This window comes from Ceratotherium simum, chromosome 26 (genome assembly GCF_057802395.1).
Source record: "Ceratotherium simum simum isolate JZ-2026a chromosome 26, ASM5780239v1, whole genome shotgun sequence".
In the NCBI taxonomy this organism is placed as follows: domain Eukaryota; kingdom Metazoa; phylum Chordata; class Mammalia; order Perissodactyla; family Rhinocerotidae; genus Ceratotherium; species Ceratotherium simum.
In genome coordinates, this window is record NC_141925.1 from 42,988,176 (window position 1) to 43,005,410 (window position 17,235).

The following is a 17,235-nucleotide window of genomic DNA, read 5'->3' on the forward strand; positions in this document are numbered from 1 at the left end:
TTGTCCATTAGAGGCCGTGTCTTTTTACATTCGGTTTGGTGGCAAATCACAGAGACTTGTAATAACAGTGACCTGAAGATAGTTATTTCTTGCTCATGTGAAATGCTTGCGATGTGAGACCAGGGCTGGCGGGGAGCTGTGCTCCACAATGTCCTTGGGTACCTAGGCTGCTTCTCTCTCACTGTCTTCCCATTTCTAGGGTGGACTCTGGGCCTTGCGGTTCAGGATGGGGCCTTTAAGTTCCAAGCAGCAGGAGGAGAGAGAGGGCTGAGGGCATGTGTCTGTGATACTCAGACTGAGTCCAGAACCTGCTTTCGTGGCCATAACCAGCTGCAAAGAAGGCTAGCAAATATCTATATTCTGGTTGTACTTGTGCCCAGCAAAAAACATCCTATTACTGTGGAAGAAGGGGAGAATTGCTGCTAGGAGGCAGGAGGCCACCTCTCCCCCAGGGGCTTTCCTCAAAGTGATCTCTGGCTGTCCTTTAGGATTTGAAAGAGCAGCAGCAGCTGACTAGAAACTCCAGGTGCTTGGCGGGGCAGACTGCAGTGCGAGCAGATAGACTCCCGTGGATCACGTGCAGTGTCTCCTCGGGGGGCCCTCAGTTCTGCATCTGCTCAGTGTAAATGCCCAGCTACCAGCATGCCGGGAGCTGAGCAGGGGAACGGGACAGATGGTCTCAGTGGCTGTTATTGAGACTGTCCTTTAATTACCCCTCTTATCAGTATCTCTCCTTCCTGTCCTCTGCTCTGTCTGCTGTCCCTGCATCGAGAACCCCTTAAGTTCCATTTCTTGAGAAAATACACTTCGTGATTCCTGAGTCGTTGAGAAGGGGTGTCCATCCGCATGCAGAGGGACAGGGAGCGGGAGGGAACATTCACCCGGTCCTCCTTCATTCAGCCTCGATTCTGCCCTCTGAGAGCTCTGATTCCTGGTTCCATCAGTTCCCAGGGCTCTCGGGGCTCTGAGCTGCAGACCAGCCCCTCGTCTGTTGGCACTCTGCCAAGTCGGTCACAACGCTGCCATCTGCTCGGACGTTTGTTACTGGTCCTCTTCCTATTCTTCATTCTTGTTGGACCACACCTTTCTGTTCCTTAGGGCAGGGGAGATACAGGATGTGTGTGTGAAGTCTGCCTCACTCAGCCAGAAGCTTTGCACACCTCGGTAGAAATGTCGTCTGTCTTTAGAGAAGCAGATTGATGTTGAATGCTTCTGTGTTTCTAGTCTTTTGCTCAGCCTTGTGTGAGACACACACAAATATCAGGCAGCGTCCTTGTCTCAAAAAATTTTAATTAGCTAGGAAGATAAAATGTGGCCCAGACAACTAATACTACACTTGTGGTGCCTAGTGCTGTAGGTTTTCAGAGAAGAGGAGGATTTTTGTGGGCTAGAGTATCTAGTGGAGGCTTCTTACAGGAAATGGCACTTAACCTGAGTCTAGAGGGTTAAAATGGCAGAGAAACAGAGAGGGAGAAATTAACTCTAGACAGGAGGGAAGAATGAGCCAAAGTATAGAGGTGAGCAGAGCCTCTTCAGGGGCAGTTGGTGGAGACCTAGTCTAAATCACAGGTTACATTCGAAGCACAGCAGGAAATAGAGATGAGGGGATTGGATTCAGGAAGGTGTTTGAATGTACGTGGATGGATTTGGACTTGATGAAGAGGATGGAAGGGACCCACTGGAGGAGAGCATGTTCATAAAAGTAATATCTGGGGAAGAGGCAGTAAGTAGTATGCAGGGAGTGGTGCACTGGAGTTCATGAGAGCAAAGTGGAACACTTTCAGGAATTTTTGTGAGCTGGTTAATGTTACTTCGGGAGCGTGAAATCAGCCGTGGTGGGAATGATGATACCACAGCACTAGGCAGACACTACAGGGCTCCTCCTCCCCGTGAGCTGGTTGTTAAACGCTGACTGACCAGCACACCACAGTGTGCAGGACGTGGTGAAGGGACACACTCCCTTCAGTGTCTGTCCATGTTAGGCTCTCGACCAGGTGTGTTGCAGCTCACAGCATTGCAGGGATCCAGGACTGTTGAAGAAGGAAGAGTTGTGCAAATCAAAGAAAAAGTTCTGGAAATACCTTTTAAGAATGCACGATTAGACTTGATGAAGTTTTATCTGTAAATAATGAAGGAAATGAAGAATGGCATTACTTCAAGCTGGTCTGAGAAAATCTTGAAAACAGGAGTAACTAAGAAAGAGATTTGTTAGCTTCAGTTTTGATTACTAGTGGGAAGAGCCAGGTCAAGATAACCTGGAGAAGACTGTTTCCAGGGCCCAGGTGGTTTTCTGACTCGGTGTAGGTATGGGGCCAGAGTGTGGCTGAGAGAGCCGGGTTGGTGACATGAGACCTGAATCAGTTCAGACGGTGTGAGGGCAACTGACAGGAGCTTGTGTGATGAAAGCCCAGGCTTAGAGCTGAAAGGGAAGACGAAGGAAGGCTCATCACTTTCTGCCTAAAATACCATCTTCTCTGACGTATTTTCAGGTTCTAGCATCTTCCAAATGGAGTCTTCTCATTAGTCACACTGACGCTGCTCAGGCTTTGCCTTCATCGCCTTTTCTTTACTGTTGTTGTGGAGATGTGATTCACGTACCATACAGTTCACACTTCTAAAGTGTATGGTTGAGTGGTTTTTAGTGTATTCACAAGGTTGTGCAACTGTCACCACTATCTAATTTCGGAACATTTCGTCACTGCAGAAAGAAACCCTGTACCCGTTAGCAGTTACCCACTACCCCCCACCCCTGGTAACTCCTGTTTTACTTTCTGTTTCTGTGGATTTGCCTGTTCTAGATATTTCATGTAACAGAATCATCAAATATATGGTCCTTTGTGTCTGGCTTTTTTCGCTTAGCAAAATGTTTTCAGGGTTCATCCATGTTGTAGCATGTATTAGTACTTCATTCCTTTTTAGAAAATGTTTATTTTGTTTTTTAATTGTGGTAAAATATGCATAACAAAATTTGCCATTTTAACCATTTTTAGATATACAATCCAATGGCATTAAGCACATTCACAGTGTTGTGCAACCATCACCACTACCCATTTGCAGAACTTTTTCATCAGCCCAAATGCAAATTCTTCGCCCGTTAAACAGCAACTCCCCGTTCCCCTCTCCCCCAGCCCCTGGTAACCTCTATTCGGCTTCTATGAATGTGCCTATTATGGCATAAGTGGAGTTATACAATATTTGCCCTTTTGTGTCTGACTTCTTTCACTTAGCTTAAGGTTTTCAAGGTTCACCCATGTTGTAGCATATACCAAACTTCATTCCTTTAAGGCTGAATAATATATTCTGTTGTGTGGATCCTACCACATTTTGCTTGTCCGTTCATCACTTGGTGGACATTTGGGTTGTTTCCACTTTTTGGCTAATGCGAATGTTGTTGCATGAACATTTGTATACAAGTCTTTGTGTAGGCTTTTCAGTTCTCTTGGGTACGTACCTAGGAGTGCAATTGCTGGGTCATATGGTAACTCCATGTTAACTTTTTGAAAAAGTGCCAAACTATTTTCCATAGTGGCTACAGCATTTCACATTCCCACCAATATAAGGGTTCCTCACCAACACTTATTTTCTCTTTTTTAGATTAGAGCCATCCTAGTGGGTGTGAAGTAGTAAGTAGCTCATTGAATTTTCAGATCAGCTTGACCATTTCTGCAAGAAAGGCTGTTGAAATTTTGGTAGGGGTTGCATTGAATCTGTAGATGAATGTGGAGAGTATTACCATTTTACAACATTAAGTCTTCTGATCCATGAAATGAAATGAAATGTCTCCATTTATTTGGATTTTCTTTAATTTCTTTCAACAATGGTTTGTAATTTTCAGTATACAAGTCTTATGCTTTATATTTATTGCTACTTATTCTTTGTGATGCTATTGTAAATGGAGTTGTTTTCTTAGTTTCATTTTTGTATTGTTTATTGCTAGAGTATAGCAATACAACTAACTCATATATTGAGCTTGTGTCCTGCAACTTTGCTGAACTCGTTTTTTAGTTCTAATAGTTTTTTGGTGGATTCTTAGAGTTTTCTGTACATAAGATCACATACCCCCCACACCACCCCCGTCTTCCCCCTCCACAGGCCTTGTTGCTTCTCCACCGGCGATCAGCACCCCCTGAAGAGCAGCACCTGGTGAAGGCCGCCAAGCTTCTTGTTCTCCTTAACCTGTCCTTTACATACCTCAAGCTGGAGCGACCCGCCATGGCCCTGCGCTACGGAGAGCAGGCTCTGATCATTGACCAAAAGAATGCCAAGGCCCTCTTTCGCTGTGGACAGGTGTGTTGGAGGGCAGGGACTTGGGAATGAATGCCCAAAAAATGGTAGCAGTGGTGTTCAACTTAGGAAAGATAGCATTTTGCCATGCCCAAGTATGCTGTTTAAAATTCTGCCTTTTGACAGGCCTGTCTCCTCATGACTGAGTATCAGAAGGCCCGGGATTTTCTAGTCCAAGCCCAGAAGGAACAGCCCTTCAATCATGACATCAATAACGAGCTGAAGAAACTGGCCAGGTGAGTCCTGTGTTTGCAGGAGTACAAACAGGGAGAGAGGTGTGACGTGGCTGCAGTTCTGATCTGTCCGCCTGGGTCAAGGACCAGTTGGGAACGTTGCCCAGCACGTGTTGTGAGGCAGTGCTCTCTAGAGCTGGTTTTGTGAAGTCCTCGCTACTCTGAAGCAGCGGCTCCCGGAGGCAAGGTGGGGCCAATCTCCAAACTACCCGTGTCTGGATGTTTCCCAACTCCTTGTCCCGCCCTTCCCCCACCCCAAATAAGCACACCTAAAGGGGTGGGCCAGTGAATTTTTTAAAAGGGCCTTCAGGTACTCTTCCCGACTCACCACCAACTGAGAACCACTGTTCTCAGCTGACTGCAGAAAAGGTGGCTTATAGATCCTGGTTTGATCTGAAATGGGTCTTTCAGGTCTGATTCACACCCATAGGGGACTTGCTTGTTACCCAAGTGACATCTATACCAGCCCTTTAGTAACAACCTCCTCTGATTTACAGAAGTTATATGTTCATTGTAGAAAACTTTGAAAATAGCAACATAAATAGGAGTCACCCATAACTCAATTACCTTGTAATACACCCACTGTTTTTTAGGTTTTTTTTTTTTTGTCCTTCTGTATTGGTGAGATTCTCTACTCCTGTTAACATTAAACATTCAATCCAGATTGCTTTCTTGACATTAAAAAAGTGTGAGGTGTGTGTACCTCTCATATTTAGATTCGATTGTTGCATGTCAGGCCTTTTCAGACTGTCCAGCTATTTCCTTTCTGGTATTTAAAAGTATCCTGTCAGGTTAGATGTAGGAATTTTGGAATCTGACCATTCTTTAGCAAGAAAATCTCAAGATCAGCTAGAGGCCACAGTGTGAAGTTCACTGGATAAGGCTCAGCCAGGCAGCTTCCCTGACAGTGGCTCCCAGACTTCAAGGCTGCTGTCTTTTCAGATTGTGGGCTTTTTGTCCAAGGGCTTCCTGTGCAGCCCTCGGGAGCCCCCCGTCTCCCCCACCCCTCCAGCATGGCTTCTACCCCCTCCTGATTCAGTTCAAGGCCTGCTGGATTGTCAGTGTTTCTGGACCTGAGTGGAGAATTCCAGCCACCGGATGTCACCTCCTGCAAACCCAGACCTTCTCTAACCAGTGTGTGTTTCTCTCTATAGCTATTACAGAGACTACGTGGATAAAGAGAAGGAAATGTGTCACCGAATGTTTGCTTCTGGTGATGATGGCTCTACGGGAGAGAACTGAAGGTGATTGAAGGGCTGAGGCATAGAAAGCTTGGGGATTTCGTCAGTGTATGGAGGTGTGGTCGCTCTCCTCAGCACACCAGTGACAGTGCCTCTCTACAGTTGAGGATGGGTGAGAAGAGTGGAAAAATTCCTCATTGAAGATAATGACACAATTGTAGTGCAGAATGCACATACAGCAGGCCTTCTCATAGAGAAGATTGGAAAGTCCATCCAGAGCTGGAGGTTAAATGTGTAGGTTTGGGGAGGCTTAAGCTTTAAAATTAAAAAAAAAAAAAAAAATTTGTTACCCTGTCCCTCACAGTAGCTTGGAGCATGAAGCCATGAGTATAGACATTAATGTGATGGGCTGTCTGGGCTTTGAAAAGGACAGTAATGCTTTTCTGCATCTGGTTTTCCCTGAAAACCTGGAAGCCTCCACCCTCACTTCACATTTAACACGTTGTTCAAGAAGACAAGATCTAGATGTCGGGGGCAGGGGTGGGCCGCCAGTCCTGAGTTCTCTAAATCCTAAACGTTAGAGATTTGAAGACGCTGGGACCAGCAGCGACAGAATCCAGCCTTGCTCCCATGGCTTGCCCTGGGATTGAGCAGCCACAGGGTTAAGGGTCCCCTCGAGTACCGGTGATAACTCTGCAGTCTGGTTTACTGTTACTTCAGAGAATTAATGGAAACAGAATCACCTGCCTTAAACACCTGCTTAGCCGGGTAGATAACTCAGCTCTCTTGAGAGAAGTTAAACAAGGGACAACAAGAAAACAGCTGCCGAACGGGCTCTTGGTGATAAATCTCTCCTTTGTTGCTACCTTCATTTCTCCACACAAGAGGCTTGAGAGAAGAGGGCGGTGAAAAGGCCCATTCATCCCAGACGTTTTCACAAGTGGGCTACAAACTGCAGCGCTCCACCGTGTCAGAAACAACCAGTCGGTATCAGAAGTAAATGTTGGGGGCCGGCCCCGTGGCTTAGCAGTTAAGTGCGTGCACTCCGCTGCTGGCGGCCCGGGTTCGGATCCCGGGCGCACACCGACGCACTGCTTCTCCGGCCATGCTGGGGCCGCGTCCCACATACAGCAACTAGAAGGATGTGCAACTATGACATACAACTATCTACTGGGGCTTTGGCGGGGGTGGGAAGGAGGCGGATTGGCAGTAGATGTTAGCTCAGAGCCAGTCTTCCTCAGCAAAAAGAGGAGGATTAGCATGGATGTTAGCTCAGGGCTGATCTTCCTCACCAAAAAAAAAAAAAAAAGTAAATGTTGCCTTCGTCACTGACCCTGTCCCTGTGGCCTTTGGGTCTTTTGGGGACATTGGAGTATTTGCCAGTCTTCTGGACTGAGATGTGAGCCAGAGGACTTCTCTTGTTTGGCTACTGTTGATGTCCAGTAGAAGTAGAGGCCTGGTGCCTTTTTGCGAGATATTTTGGCCTGTGATCTGGCACGTCCTGCTGTTGGATGAAGATCCGGTTCTTCCAGGGTCCATCCTAGAAACAGATCTTGGAAAACCCACCAGGGCAACACGTTTCCTTTTGGTTGTCTTTTCTTCCCAGCTTTCTAGGTCTGTCAGACTCTTTGGAGCCTGATACTTTTTAGATGGTTTCCCATCTGTTCCTAAGTCTGGAATGTTCTCTCTTGTCACCAGCAGTGACTGTGTTGGGGTCTCAGATGGCCAAGAGCATACTCCCAGTACTGTTGAGGTTGTAACACACTTCGGCTTTTGTGTTGTTGGTGTTCTCTCTACTCCCCTTTTTTCCTGCTGTACTTGTGCCTAGGTAGTCACTTAATGTGTAGGTTTCTAGATTCTTTTGACAACTTCGCTTTGACTAACTAGGACCATTTAAAATTTGTTTTTGTCTTAGATACTAGTGACTTGTCTTCATCTCATCTTCTAAGATATTAGATACTTTTGGTGGATCAGGTGTTCTCTCGATTATATTCTCTAAGCCTCGGTTATAGTAGACTGAATTTTTTGAGATCAGAGGCCACATCTTTTCCATCTTTGTATTTTCTAGCATCTGGAACTGTGCCTGGCACATGATTGGTGCTCAGTAAGTGTTGGTTGGATCAAGTATAAAATAGTGGAAATGTTGGGGCTGGCCCTGTGGCTTAGCGGTTAAGTGCGCGCACTCCGCTGCTGGCGGCCCGGGTTCGGATCCCAGGCGCGCACCGACGTACCGCTTCTCCGGCCACGCTGAGGCCGCGTCCCATGTACAGCAACTAGAAGGATGTGCAGCTATGACATACAACTATCTACTGGGGCTTTGGGGGGAAAAATAAATAAATAAAATCTTTAAAAAAAATAAATAAATAGTGGAAATGCTAGACCAGCCTCTTTGAAACCGTATCTTCCAGGCTGGCTTGTGTATTGGCTGTCAGGACTCTTGTTATTGCCAGTGACAGAAACCCATCGTTAGTGTCAGCTAAAAGAGATTCACTGAAGGGATGCTGGGGTGGCTCACAGCATCAAAGGAGGAGTTGAACAACTATTACTCAGGCAGGTCGAGACCTGCAGTTCTGTGGGCCTCTGGAACTCGGTCTCATCTCTGCTTAATTGTGTCCCACCATAAGGAGTGCCCAGGCGTCCATTCCCACAGCCTTTCTATTCGAGTGGGGACTCTTCCTTACCCACACCTCCCTCCTCTTCCCGTTCCAACTGTAGCTCCAGTTTGAAAGATCTTGAGGCAGGACTCTGGCTGGTTTGGGGTGTGTGGAGTCCCATGAGTGGTGCACCCCTTCCTAACACCACATATGGGAACTGGGGGAGCAACGATTGTCTGAAGTAAGAAGGCTGCTATTCTCAAGCAGCAAGGGGATGGAGATGGTGGGCAGATGAAGGGGGAGGTGCCGTTGAGGACACTTAGCTGTTGCCACACTCGCTGCCCTGCTGAGTGTGACCATTAGTCTTGCTGTGACGGAGCAGCAGGTCCTTTGCCGGTGTGGTGAATCAGGCATCTCTTGTAGCTGCTGCTGCTGGGAGCTCAGCAGCAGGAGCGGTTGCGTCTCGAGTTCTGCCACACCATCTTTTTCCTTAGTTTGGATTTCCAGAGGACATGGCAAACACGTACACCTCTGGATGGGAGTATTCTTGGGAATAACCTAAAAGGTCAAGACGGAGGTTGATGTTTTGACTGATGTATATCAGAAGACCTGAAGGTTTATAGCAAACTCCAAGCTAATATTTGATAAGCCATTTGGGGCGGGGGGTGATTATTGGTGAGGAAGATTGGCCCTAAGCTAACATCTCTACCCATCTTCCTCTATTTTGTACGTGGGACGCCGCCACAGCATGGCTTGATGAGCAGTGTAGGTCCATGCCCAGGGTCCGAACCCAAGCCACTGAAGCAGAGCACACAAACTTAACTGCTACGCCACCAGGCTGGCCCTTGATAAGCCATTTTGAGACTGCTTTCCCTGTGGTTTGCATGCAGTGGAGGCAGTATTCCTGTGTGTGTGTGTACTGCATTCAAACTTTCATGAATGGACACTTTCTAACTACCTGTGTGGTTGAGACGTCACATAGCTCCATCCACAGTAGTAGTGATTTTACCAGGGGCACCAAAGAGTTCTTCTAACAGATGCCGTCATGGTTGGAAACACTTGGAGTAGTGTTCTGCCATCTTTCTTAATTCTGTTTCTGTACCTTTGTCGTCTTCAGTGAGAGTTGTGTCCTTCCTGTCCTAGCATCTAACGTCTGAGACCCTTGCCATGCTTTTATGATGTCTGGAAAAGAGAGAGAAAGGGAGCACTGTAGCTATTTTCAGCTATTTAAATAGTTGACATACAATAGATGAAGTTTATTCTATGATTTCCAAAGGATAAGACCCGTAAGCAGACATAATAGGAAGACAAAATTTGGCTTGATATGAAAGATTTACTAATTAAATGTCTTATCATAAGTGATACTCAGTTTTTCCAGCGTGGGAGCACACACAGGAAAGGTGCCACTTTTGACTGCTTGTGGAGAAGGCCCTTGCGGGGAGCACTTGCTCCCGGACCATGCTTTTCCACTGTTTGGGTATGGATCATCTTGGGAGCTGTTAGGGTCTGTCTGAGCAGACCTAGAGGGCCCCTTAGAAGTGGATGATATATGAGATTAGATGACCTTCCTTGTCCTTCCTACTCGAACATTTTGTCACCAGACACTTGCCGAGGTAGGCACTCCCATCCTTAAAGCACTTCTAGTAGAGATGAATTATGAAGTCCTGCACTTCATGTTAAAAGACCACGCGAGGAAAGGGAGTGGGAGAGACCCGGTACGAGAGCTAGGATGTTGTTGCTTGCTGGTGAGAACGTACCAAACTTTGGCATGGCTGCCAAAAAAAGTAGGTCCTGATCGAGGGTAGAGGAGGGTCCTGCTGTGCCACCACCAACGGCACCCCTTTGTTACCCACTCCTTCCCCAAGGAGCTCTTGAGAGCTGCCTGTTTTCAGGCACGATGGTGGGTGCTGTGTGGTGTGTGAAGAGACCTGGTAGACAGGACTGTCAGTGGACTCAGAGTGCACAGAGGAGTGCCACCAGGGAGACATCTGGATCAGAGAAAAGCTTCACTGAGCCAGTCCTGAAGGAAGGGCGGTACTGGGCCCAGAGTTGGGGGATGCGGGGGGCGTGAAGAAGACGGGGGATTCAGAGCTGAGGTCGGTTGTGGAGCAGGGATTGTCCTGGCACTTCAGTTTTCTCTGGAGTGCGGGCTGTGCGCTGTAGGCGTCAGAGGAGGGGAAAGATGTGTTCTGAGCTGAGGTGATCTGACAGGCTCGTGTAAGGAGGCTCTGAAGGGGGTGGGGGGAGAGCACATTTGAGGCACCAAGTTTGGCAGGTAGCAGGTGTCTGAGAGGTGATGACAGCCTGTAGGAAAAGGCACCAGCAGGAATGGAAAGGAGGCAGGAGCGTGAGGCCTCCCGTATGGAATGGATGGGAGAACGCTTTCTGTCAAAAGAATTCTGGTGAAAGGTGGGAATTTAGCTGAAGGAGGATGACCATAATGCCAAACGGTCTACAAGATGACCTGTGGGCAGTGGAGCAAGGAACTGAAGCTATGTATTCTGAAGAAAAGAAGCGTTAAGTGTGTGGGGGGGCAGAATTAGCAGTTCTGGGGTGATCTCGCACACTAAGGTGATGGGGAAAGCTTCCTGGAGGAGGCAGAACTTGAGTGAATTCACAAGGTAATTGGTAGGGTGGGATAGACAGAGGGCACTCACCTACGTGGTCGTCTGACCTAGGCATGGTTTTAATTTTTTTTCTTTTGTCATATTTTATTTTTCGTCTAGATTGTTTCGATAGTATTGCTCGCCATTTATCTTTTTCTTAGTTTGTTTTTATTGACTTTAATCAAAGTATTTATTAAACATTTTATATCCCAGGCATTCTCAGACATGTTTTATGTGATTGTTGGTAATGTAACATCTCTATAATGTAGATATTATCTCCATTTTATGGATATTGAATAGCCATGAAGAAACAGAGTGACTTGCCAAGGTGACGTAGCTAGTGAGTGTCAGAGCCCGGGATTCAAACCCTGGCTCCCAGTCCAGAGCTGCCACCTTGAGAAAAGAATCAATACAAAAGGGTTCACCAGAGGAAACCAATTTTAACTTTTGTTTCTTCTGGGGATTCTTCTGTATAGCTAAATATTCTGTATTCTATATAGCTAAATATTATGTTTATATTGCCATTTCTTGATTCTTACCAGTTTTGGACATGTGTCTGTTGACTTCCCGCTATGATATGATACGATGCCATCTCTTTCCTCCCTTATAGTTATATTACTACTTTTAAATCCGGTATTAATTATGGTAACAAAAATAATGCTCATCAATGTGTCTGATTGCATGAGCTAAAGACAGTATTTCCCATGTCCCACTTCGCACGGGGAGAACATTAACAGCTGGAAAGCCACTGCTGTGCTTCTTTTTGTTTAAAGCTGTTGTCTTTCCTGCACTTTCTAATTGCGTGTTTTTTTTCTTCTTGAACTATTTGCTTTATCCTTATCTCTTTAGAAGCTTTGTGGTACCATGTAGTCTGTGAATCTCCTTTCTCCTCAGGGACCTCTCTTTGGGAAATCTCCCTGTCTGGGTAACAGTCTGTGTAGATTGTCCTGTAGGCCTGGTGCACAGCTGCCATTCTGGGACCTCTTTTATCTCCTGGGGTGAATCCACTATTTCCTTGATCCCTTTTCTTGGTTTACTTCATTGTGCTGATATTTTTGAGTAACATCCAAAAATTGGATGTATAAGAGATAAATTTTCCAACTTTTAGTATAGCCAGTTCACACTTGATCAAAAATATGTAGCCTGGGGCCAGCCCCATGGCCTAGCAGTTAAGTTCAGCATGCTCCACTTTGGCGGCCCTGGTTCAGTTCCCAGGCCTGGATCGACCTACACCACTCGTTGGCGGCCATGCTGTGGCGGCAACCCACATACAAAATAGAGGAAGGTTGGCACAGATGTTAGCTCAGGGCAAATCTTCCTTAGCAAAAAAAAAAAATATATATATATATATATACACACATATATATATAAATATATATAAAAAACATATAAATCTATATAAAAACATATATATTATATATATATATTGCCTGGGTATAGATTTGAAAATGAAAAGAGCCTTCCACCCAATTTAGGACCTGCCCCCCAGTTCAAAGCTCCCTCTTCCATTAGAAACTATGCCCCTATTAGGACTTGCCCCTACTTAGAAGATCTCACCCCGTTCAGACCTTGCCTCTCCTTCACACCTGTCCCACTCAGGCCACTCCTGCCAAAACCTCTTCATCTCGATGCTCACACCCCACCCCCACCAGAGCTCACCTCTCCCGTCAGCATTCCTGTCCATCCTAGAACTCCACGTCAGCTCCAGAGGCCGCGTGCAAGTCTGAGGACAGACTGTCTCTTGGATGTCACTTCTGAGAAATCTGGTTGGTTGGTTGGTTGGTTTGTTCTATCTGGAATCTTTTAATATCTCTTTATTCTTGATTCCTTTATTCTTTTTTTTTTTTTTTGTGAGGAAGATCAGCCCTAAGCTAACATCCATGCCAATCCTGCTCTTTTTGCCTATCTTCCTCCACTTTATATGGGACGCCGCCTCAGCATGGCCCGGCAAGCGGTGCTTCGGTGCGTGCTCAGGATCCGAACCCGGGGCGCCAGCAGCGGAGTGCGTGCACTTAACCGCTACGCCACGGGGCCAGCCCCTCTTTATTCTTTTAATATCTCTCTCTTTATTCATCTAAAGCTTCACAGTAATGTGTCCAGGCACCCGTCAGATGCTCAAGTCCTTTAGATGGGCACCTTAATTCTAGAGGCTCAAGTTCTTAAGAGCTAAGGAATTCTATAATATTTCTGTAATGACATTCTCCCCTCTCTTTCCCTGTCCTCTTGCTCTGGGGCTTCTGTTGGTTGATGTTGGACCTCCTACAGGGACCCTCTATATCCTCTGTGTGTTTTTTCTCTCCCCCCTGCCCCAGAAATGTATTTTGTTTTCCAACTCTTCCATTGGCTTTTTCCTTTCAGCAATCAAATATTTGAATCCACAAGCTCTTTTCAGATTTCCCTTTTCCATAGTATCCCACTGTTTTTTCACCCTCTTTGTATTATGAAAAATCCCAAACTTACTCAAGTAGGGAGACTAGTATAATGATTCCCCCATGTACTCAACATTTAGCTTTATAATTATCAGTATAAAGCCAGTGTTTTCATCTACGACCCCACCCATGTCCTCCTCCCCAGCACTGCTAGATTAATTTGAAGCAAATCCCAGTAATCAAATCATTTCATCCACATTTCCCTATATATCTCTAAAAGATAAGGACCATTCTTTCACATTTCTTTTACTCTCTGAAATGTTTCTTTTTCTGCTTATTTGCTTTGACCTTTTTCTTTTCCGTGTTGTAGACTTTCCACAAATGGTTGGTGTTTCTTGGTTGCCTATTCACATTTAAGAATGAAACAGTAGAAAAATTGACTAGGTGCTCTGTATACCTGGGCAGGGTGTCTCAACTCATTCTTTTTAAGGCTGAGCAGGTGGAATCCTTAAATACCAGAAGGAAGGGGCTTTGCATTGGGTACCAACTCTTAAATTAGCTTCCCAAATTTTCCTTGGGTGGATTTTTTCCCTAAAATAGTGGATACAAGTGGTATGTCACTTTAATCTGTATATCCCCAGTTTCTAGTGAAGGTGACCATCTTTTTGTATTTACTGGCCAGCTATCTCCTTTATGCGAATTGCCTGTCGATATTCTTTTATCAACTCTTCCCTTGAGTCTTTTTTATTCATTTGTAAGAACTCTTTTTTATGTGAAAGATGCTAATTAAATGTCTGTTATTTAAGTTCAAATATTTTCTTCCATTTGTTTTGAGTATTTATATGGTTACGTGTGTCAGTGTTTTCTGTATGGTCTCTGGAATTCACGTAATGCTTACGTTCGACCTCAGGGAGTAGGCGGAGGTCTGTAATGAGTGAGCAGGAATTCTCGGGGTAAAGGGTTTCTTAACAGTTCTTCCTAGCGTCTGAACATTATTCCCTGTCTATGGTGCTTCATAATGTCCATAAACCCATTCAGTCTTCCCAACATTCCTTTGAGGGAGAAATTATTTCCATTTTACAGATTGGGGAAGGAATAAAGCTCAGAGAATTAGACCGTATCCCTGTGGAGGTCTTTGTGCATATGTATAAACAGCTGTTGCCATTTTCATTTGATTTGAAATGTAAACTCGAGATGAGATCTGAAGCTTTGAGTATAGTCAGCTTCTTTCTGCAGTTGGAGTGTTACCTCTTGGTGCCCTTGGGTCTTTATCTCTCTCTCAGATGTTGAGGAATTTCTTCCCTCTTCTCTGCTTTCCATACTTAAGAGAAGCTGCACCCTTTGGGCGATGAGGAGGATTGAGCCACGTTGCCTGACCAGCTTCAGGGGAGGAGTGTCTTAACAGACTCTTGCAAATGTGTCCTGGGAAGTCAGGCGGCCCCGGGCTCAGGTGGAAATGAGGCCAGGCTGCGGAGAGTACACTCCTGTGGTTGAGATTCTGGGATTTAGTCCTTGAGAGAGTTGGCCCCAGGTGAGCACTGGAGCAGCAGGCCCCACAGAGCTTGGTGCCAACGCTGAGGCTAGAGGTGTCCTCTGGGGTCAGAGGGTCCCTTGTTCCAAAATAGCCTTCCTGTGTCCGGGCTGGACTGGTCAGTTGCCAGGAAATGCTAGGAGCAGATGTCATCTCGCACAGTATGTGACTGGATCTAGACAGAGAATCTCTTTGATAGCCTTCTTCCCAGAGAGATTAAGAAGAAACTGTCAAATCTACTGTTGAATCTAAAGATGCTTCACGCCTGCGGTTAGACTGATCTGAGTCCTAAACGAGTAATAACGTGTTTAAATGTATTTTTGTGATTTATATATCATTAATTCTTCTCTCTCTCCCCACATCTCCACTTTTTTTCCTCCTCAAAATGGAGTTGTACTTTCTCAAGGGTAACTGGGCCAGGCAGGCATTCGCTTGTTGTCGGATGAGGACCGTGTTGTTCTCTAGGCAGACTGTTAGACACAGTCTCTTGATCTTTCGGGTACCTATGAAATGCCTTTTCTCCCAGCTCAGCAGTGTCACTGAAGTCATCCCTTTGTTGTGTGACTATAAATAACCACTTAGGTTGGCACCTTTTCATTTACCCCTTCCTGGGAAAGCATTTCCCCCGGGAGAGTTTCTTCGGCCCCTTCGCCTCTCTCCGCATCCTCTTTTGGCAGCCATAACGAGCCCCAAACCTGCTTCCTACTAAGGTTTGCTTGGATGGAGTCTGTGTTCTTTGTGGGGAAGGTGTCAGTGAGGGCTACTTAATTAAATTTCAGGAGATGACCAGATTCCCTGTTCTGATCTTCAGAATCAGTGATTAGTGAAGTGCCCTTTAAGTTCATTACAGGGTTGAGAAATGGGAAATCTGGATTCTCAGTCTTAACTCTCTTGCTGTGACTTCAGCCACGTCATTTAACCCCTTTGGGCTTCAGTGTCATCTTCCGTGGATGAAGTGATCACATCTTTAAGTTTGCCTTGCACTTCCTTAGGTTCCATCAAATGTGGACTCGGTCTGTTTTTCATTTCTTGGGTTCGTAATTAGGGGCATAAACCCTGCCTGCAGGCACATGTAATCCCAGACACCGATTTAGAGGAAGAAGGGTACAGGCAAATAGTGAAAGAAGTGAGCCTAAGCAATAGGGAACGAACATCAAGTGAGTGTCTTGGTGCCTTGAGATACTGGAGGGAGAAGATAAGGAGTCTCGGCCTGGTTTTCCTGACCACCCTCTGCAGGGCTCTGCTAGGGCAGTCACAGATCGAGGGTGGAGCTGAGATGGACTGGGATGAGCCTAAGAGTTTCAAGAACCCAGAGAAGGGTCCTCAAATCTATTAGATAAAGGGAATGAATGGCTGTGAGCAAAAATCATCTGTCCCACAGAGGACAAGTGTGTGTTCACAAGGATGTGGCCTGCTCTATCACTGTGACAGCATCCACAGCGGTCGTGGTCACAGTCTGCAGAAAGGGCCATGAGAGACAGGTGCGGGCCTTTGCTCTGTAATTCTTTTTGGCATCCTGATATGTTGTAGGGTCGCCTCCCCAGAGATTCTGATGCAGCAGGTCGGGTGGGGCCCGAGGGTTTGTATTGGTAACAAACTCCGAGGTGATGTGGGTGCAGCCAGGGTGTGGACCACAGTAACATAGACTCCTTTCTCAGGACGCTCTCAGGAGAGGAGAGGGATTGGATGGCGACTAGAAACATAATGTATTAAATAATGTGAACCTTGTTTGCAAACACAGGTGGCGGTTGGGTGGCACTTTTGACCCTTCTTTGACCATATATCCTGCTGCCTTCACTGCGGCCGGCACTGTGGCGACTGACTGCCCTAAGCTCGGGCAGTTGTCATGGGAGGAGGTGCAGCAGGGCTGTGCTGAGTCCTGGCCCACCCCTGAGTGGGGAGAGGGGCCTGGGCTGCTCTCTGGTTCAGTTTAAGCCTAGAAAGGGTGGGCGTCAGGGGACCACTCAGCTTAATGTGTGTTCCCAGCAGGTGAGGACCACCACAGTGTGACGGCTGACGCGTGCCAGCGGGGAGAAGAGGTAGAGGGATGTAGCCAGGGGAAGGAGCAGGCTGCCAGCCTGGAGGGCTGCCGGGGAGACTGAGGGGCTGCAACAGGAAGAGGCGTTGTGGAGCGGGCCCGGGAACCAGGCCCAGGGTGGGGAGAGGCAGATGCAGGAGGGCCCAGCAGCGAGAGTCGGCTTTGAATAGCTACCACGCAGGGCGGCAGGAGTGGGGGGTTGGGATAGAGGACCAAACAGGCCAGAGGACGCAGCCGGCTTGTAGGGTAGCCAGAACATCACATCATCGAGTATGAACGGGCTCGGGCTCCTCATAAAGTTCTTTTCCATCAATTGGAATTATTGGAGATACCCAGACTAGGTTCTTCTGATTGACTAAGTAATAATGTGTTTTGAGAAAGAGAACTAGTTAAATGGCT

At 46.4% G+C, this 17,235-nt stretch overlaps 1 protein-coding gene across 1 annotated transcript in view; it reads left to right on the top strand.

The window, feature by feature from the left end:
- The window catches only part of FKBP6 (FKBP prolyl isomerase family member 6 (inactive)), a 29,348-nt gene that overhangs the window by 6,785 nt on the left and 5,328 nt on the right, over positions 1–17,235 (top strand). Inside the window, exons 6-8 of the mRNA XM_014796530.2 lie at positions 4,093–4,287; positions 4,411–4,520; positions 5,672–5,761. Of these exons, the coding sequence (XP_014652016.2) occupies positions 4,093–4,287; positions 4,411–4,520; positions 5,672–5,759 (393 nt within the window). The 3' untranslated portion in view covers positions 5,760–5,761. The remainder of the gene's footprint in view (positions 1–4,092; positions 4,288–4,410; positions 4,521–5,671; positions 5,762–17,235) is intronic.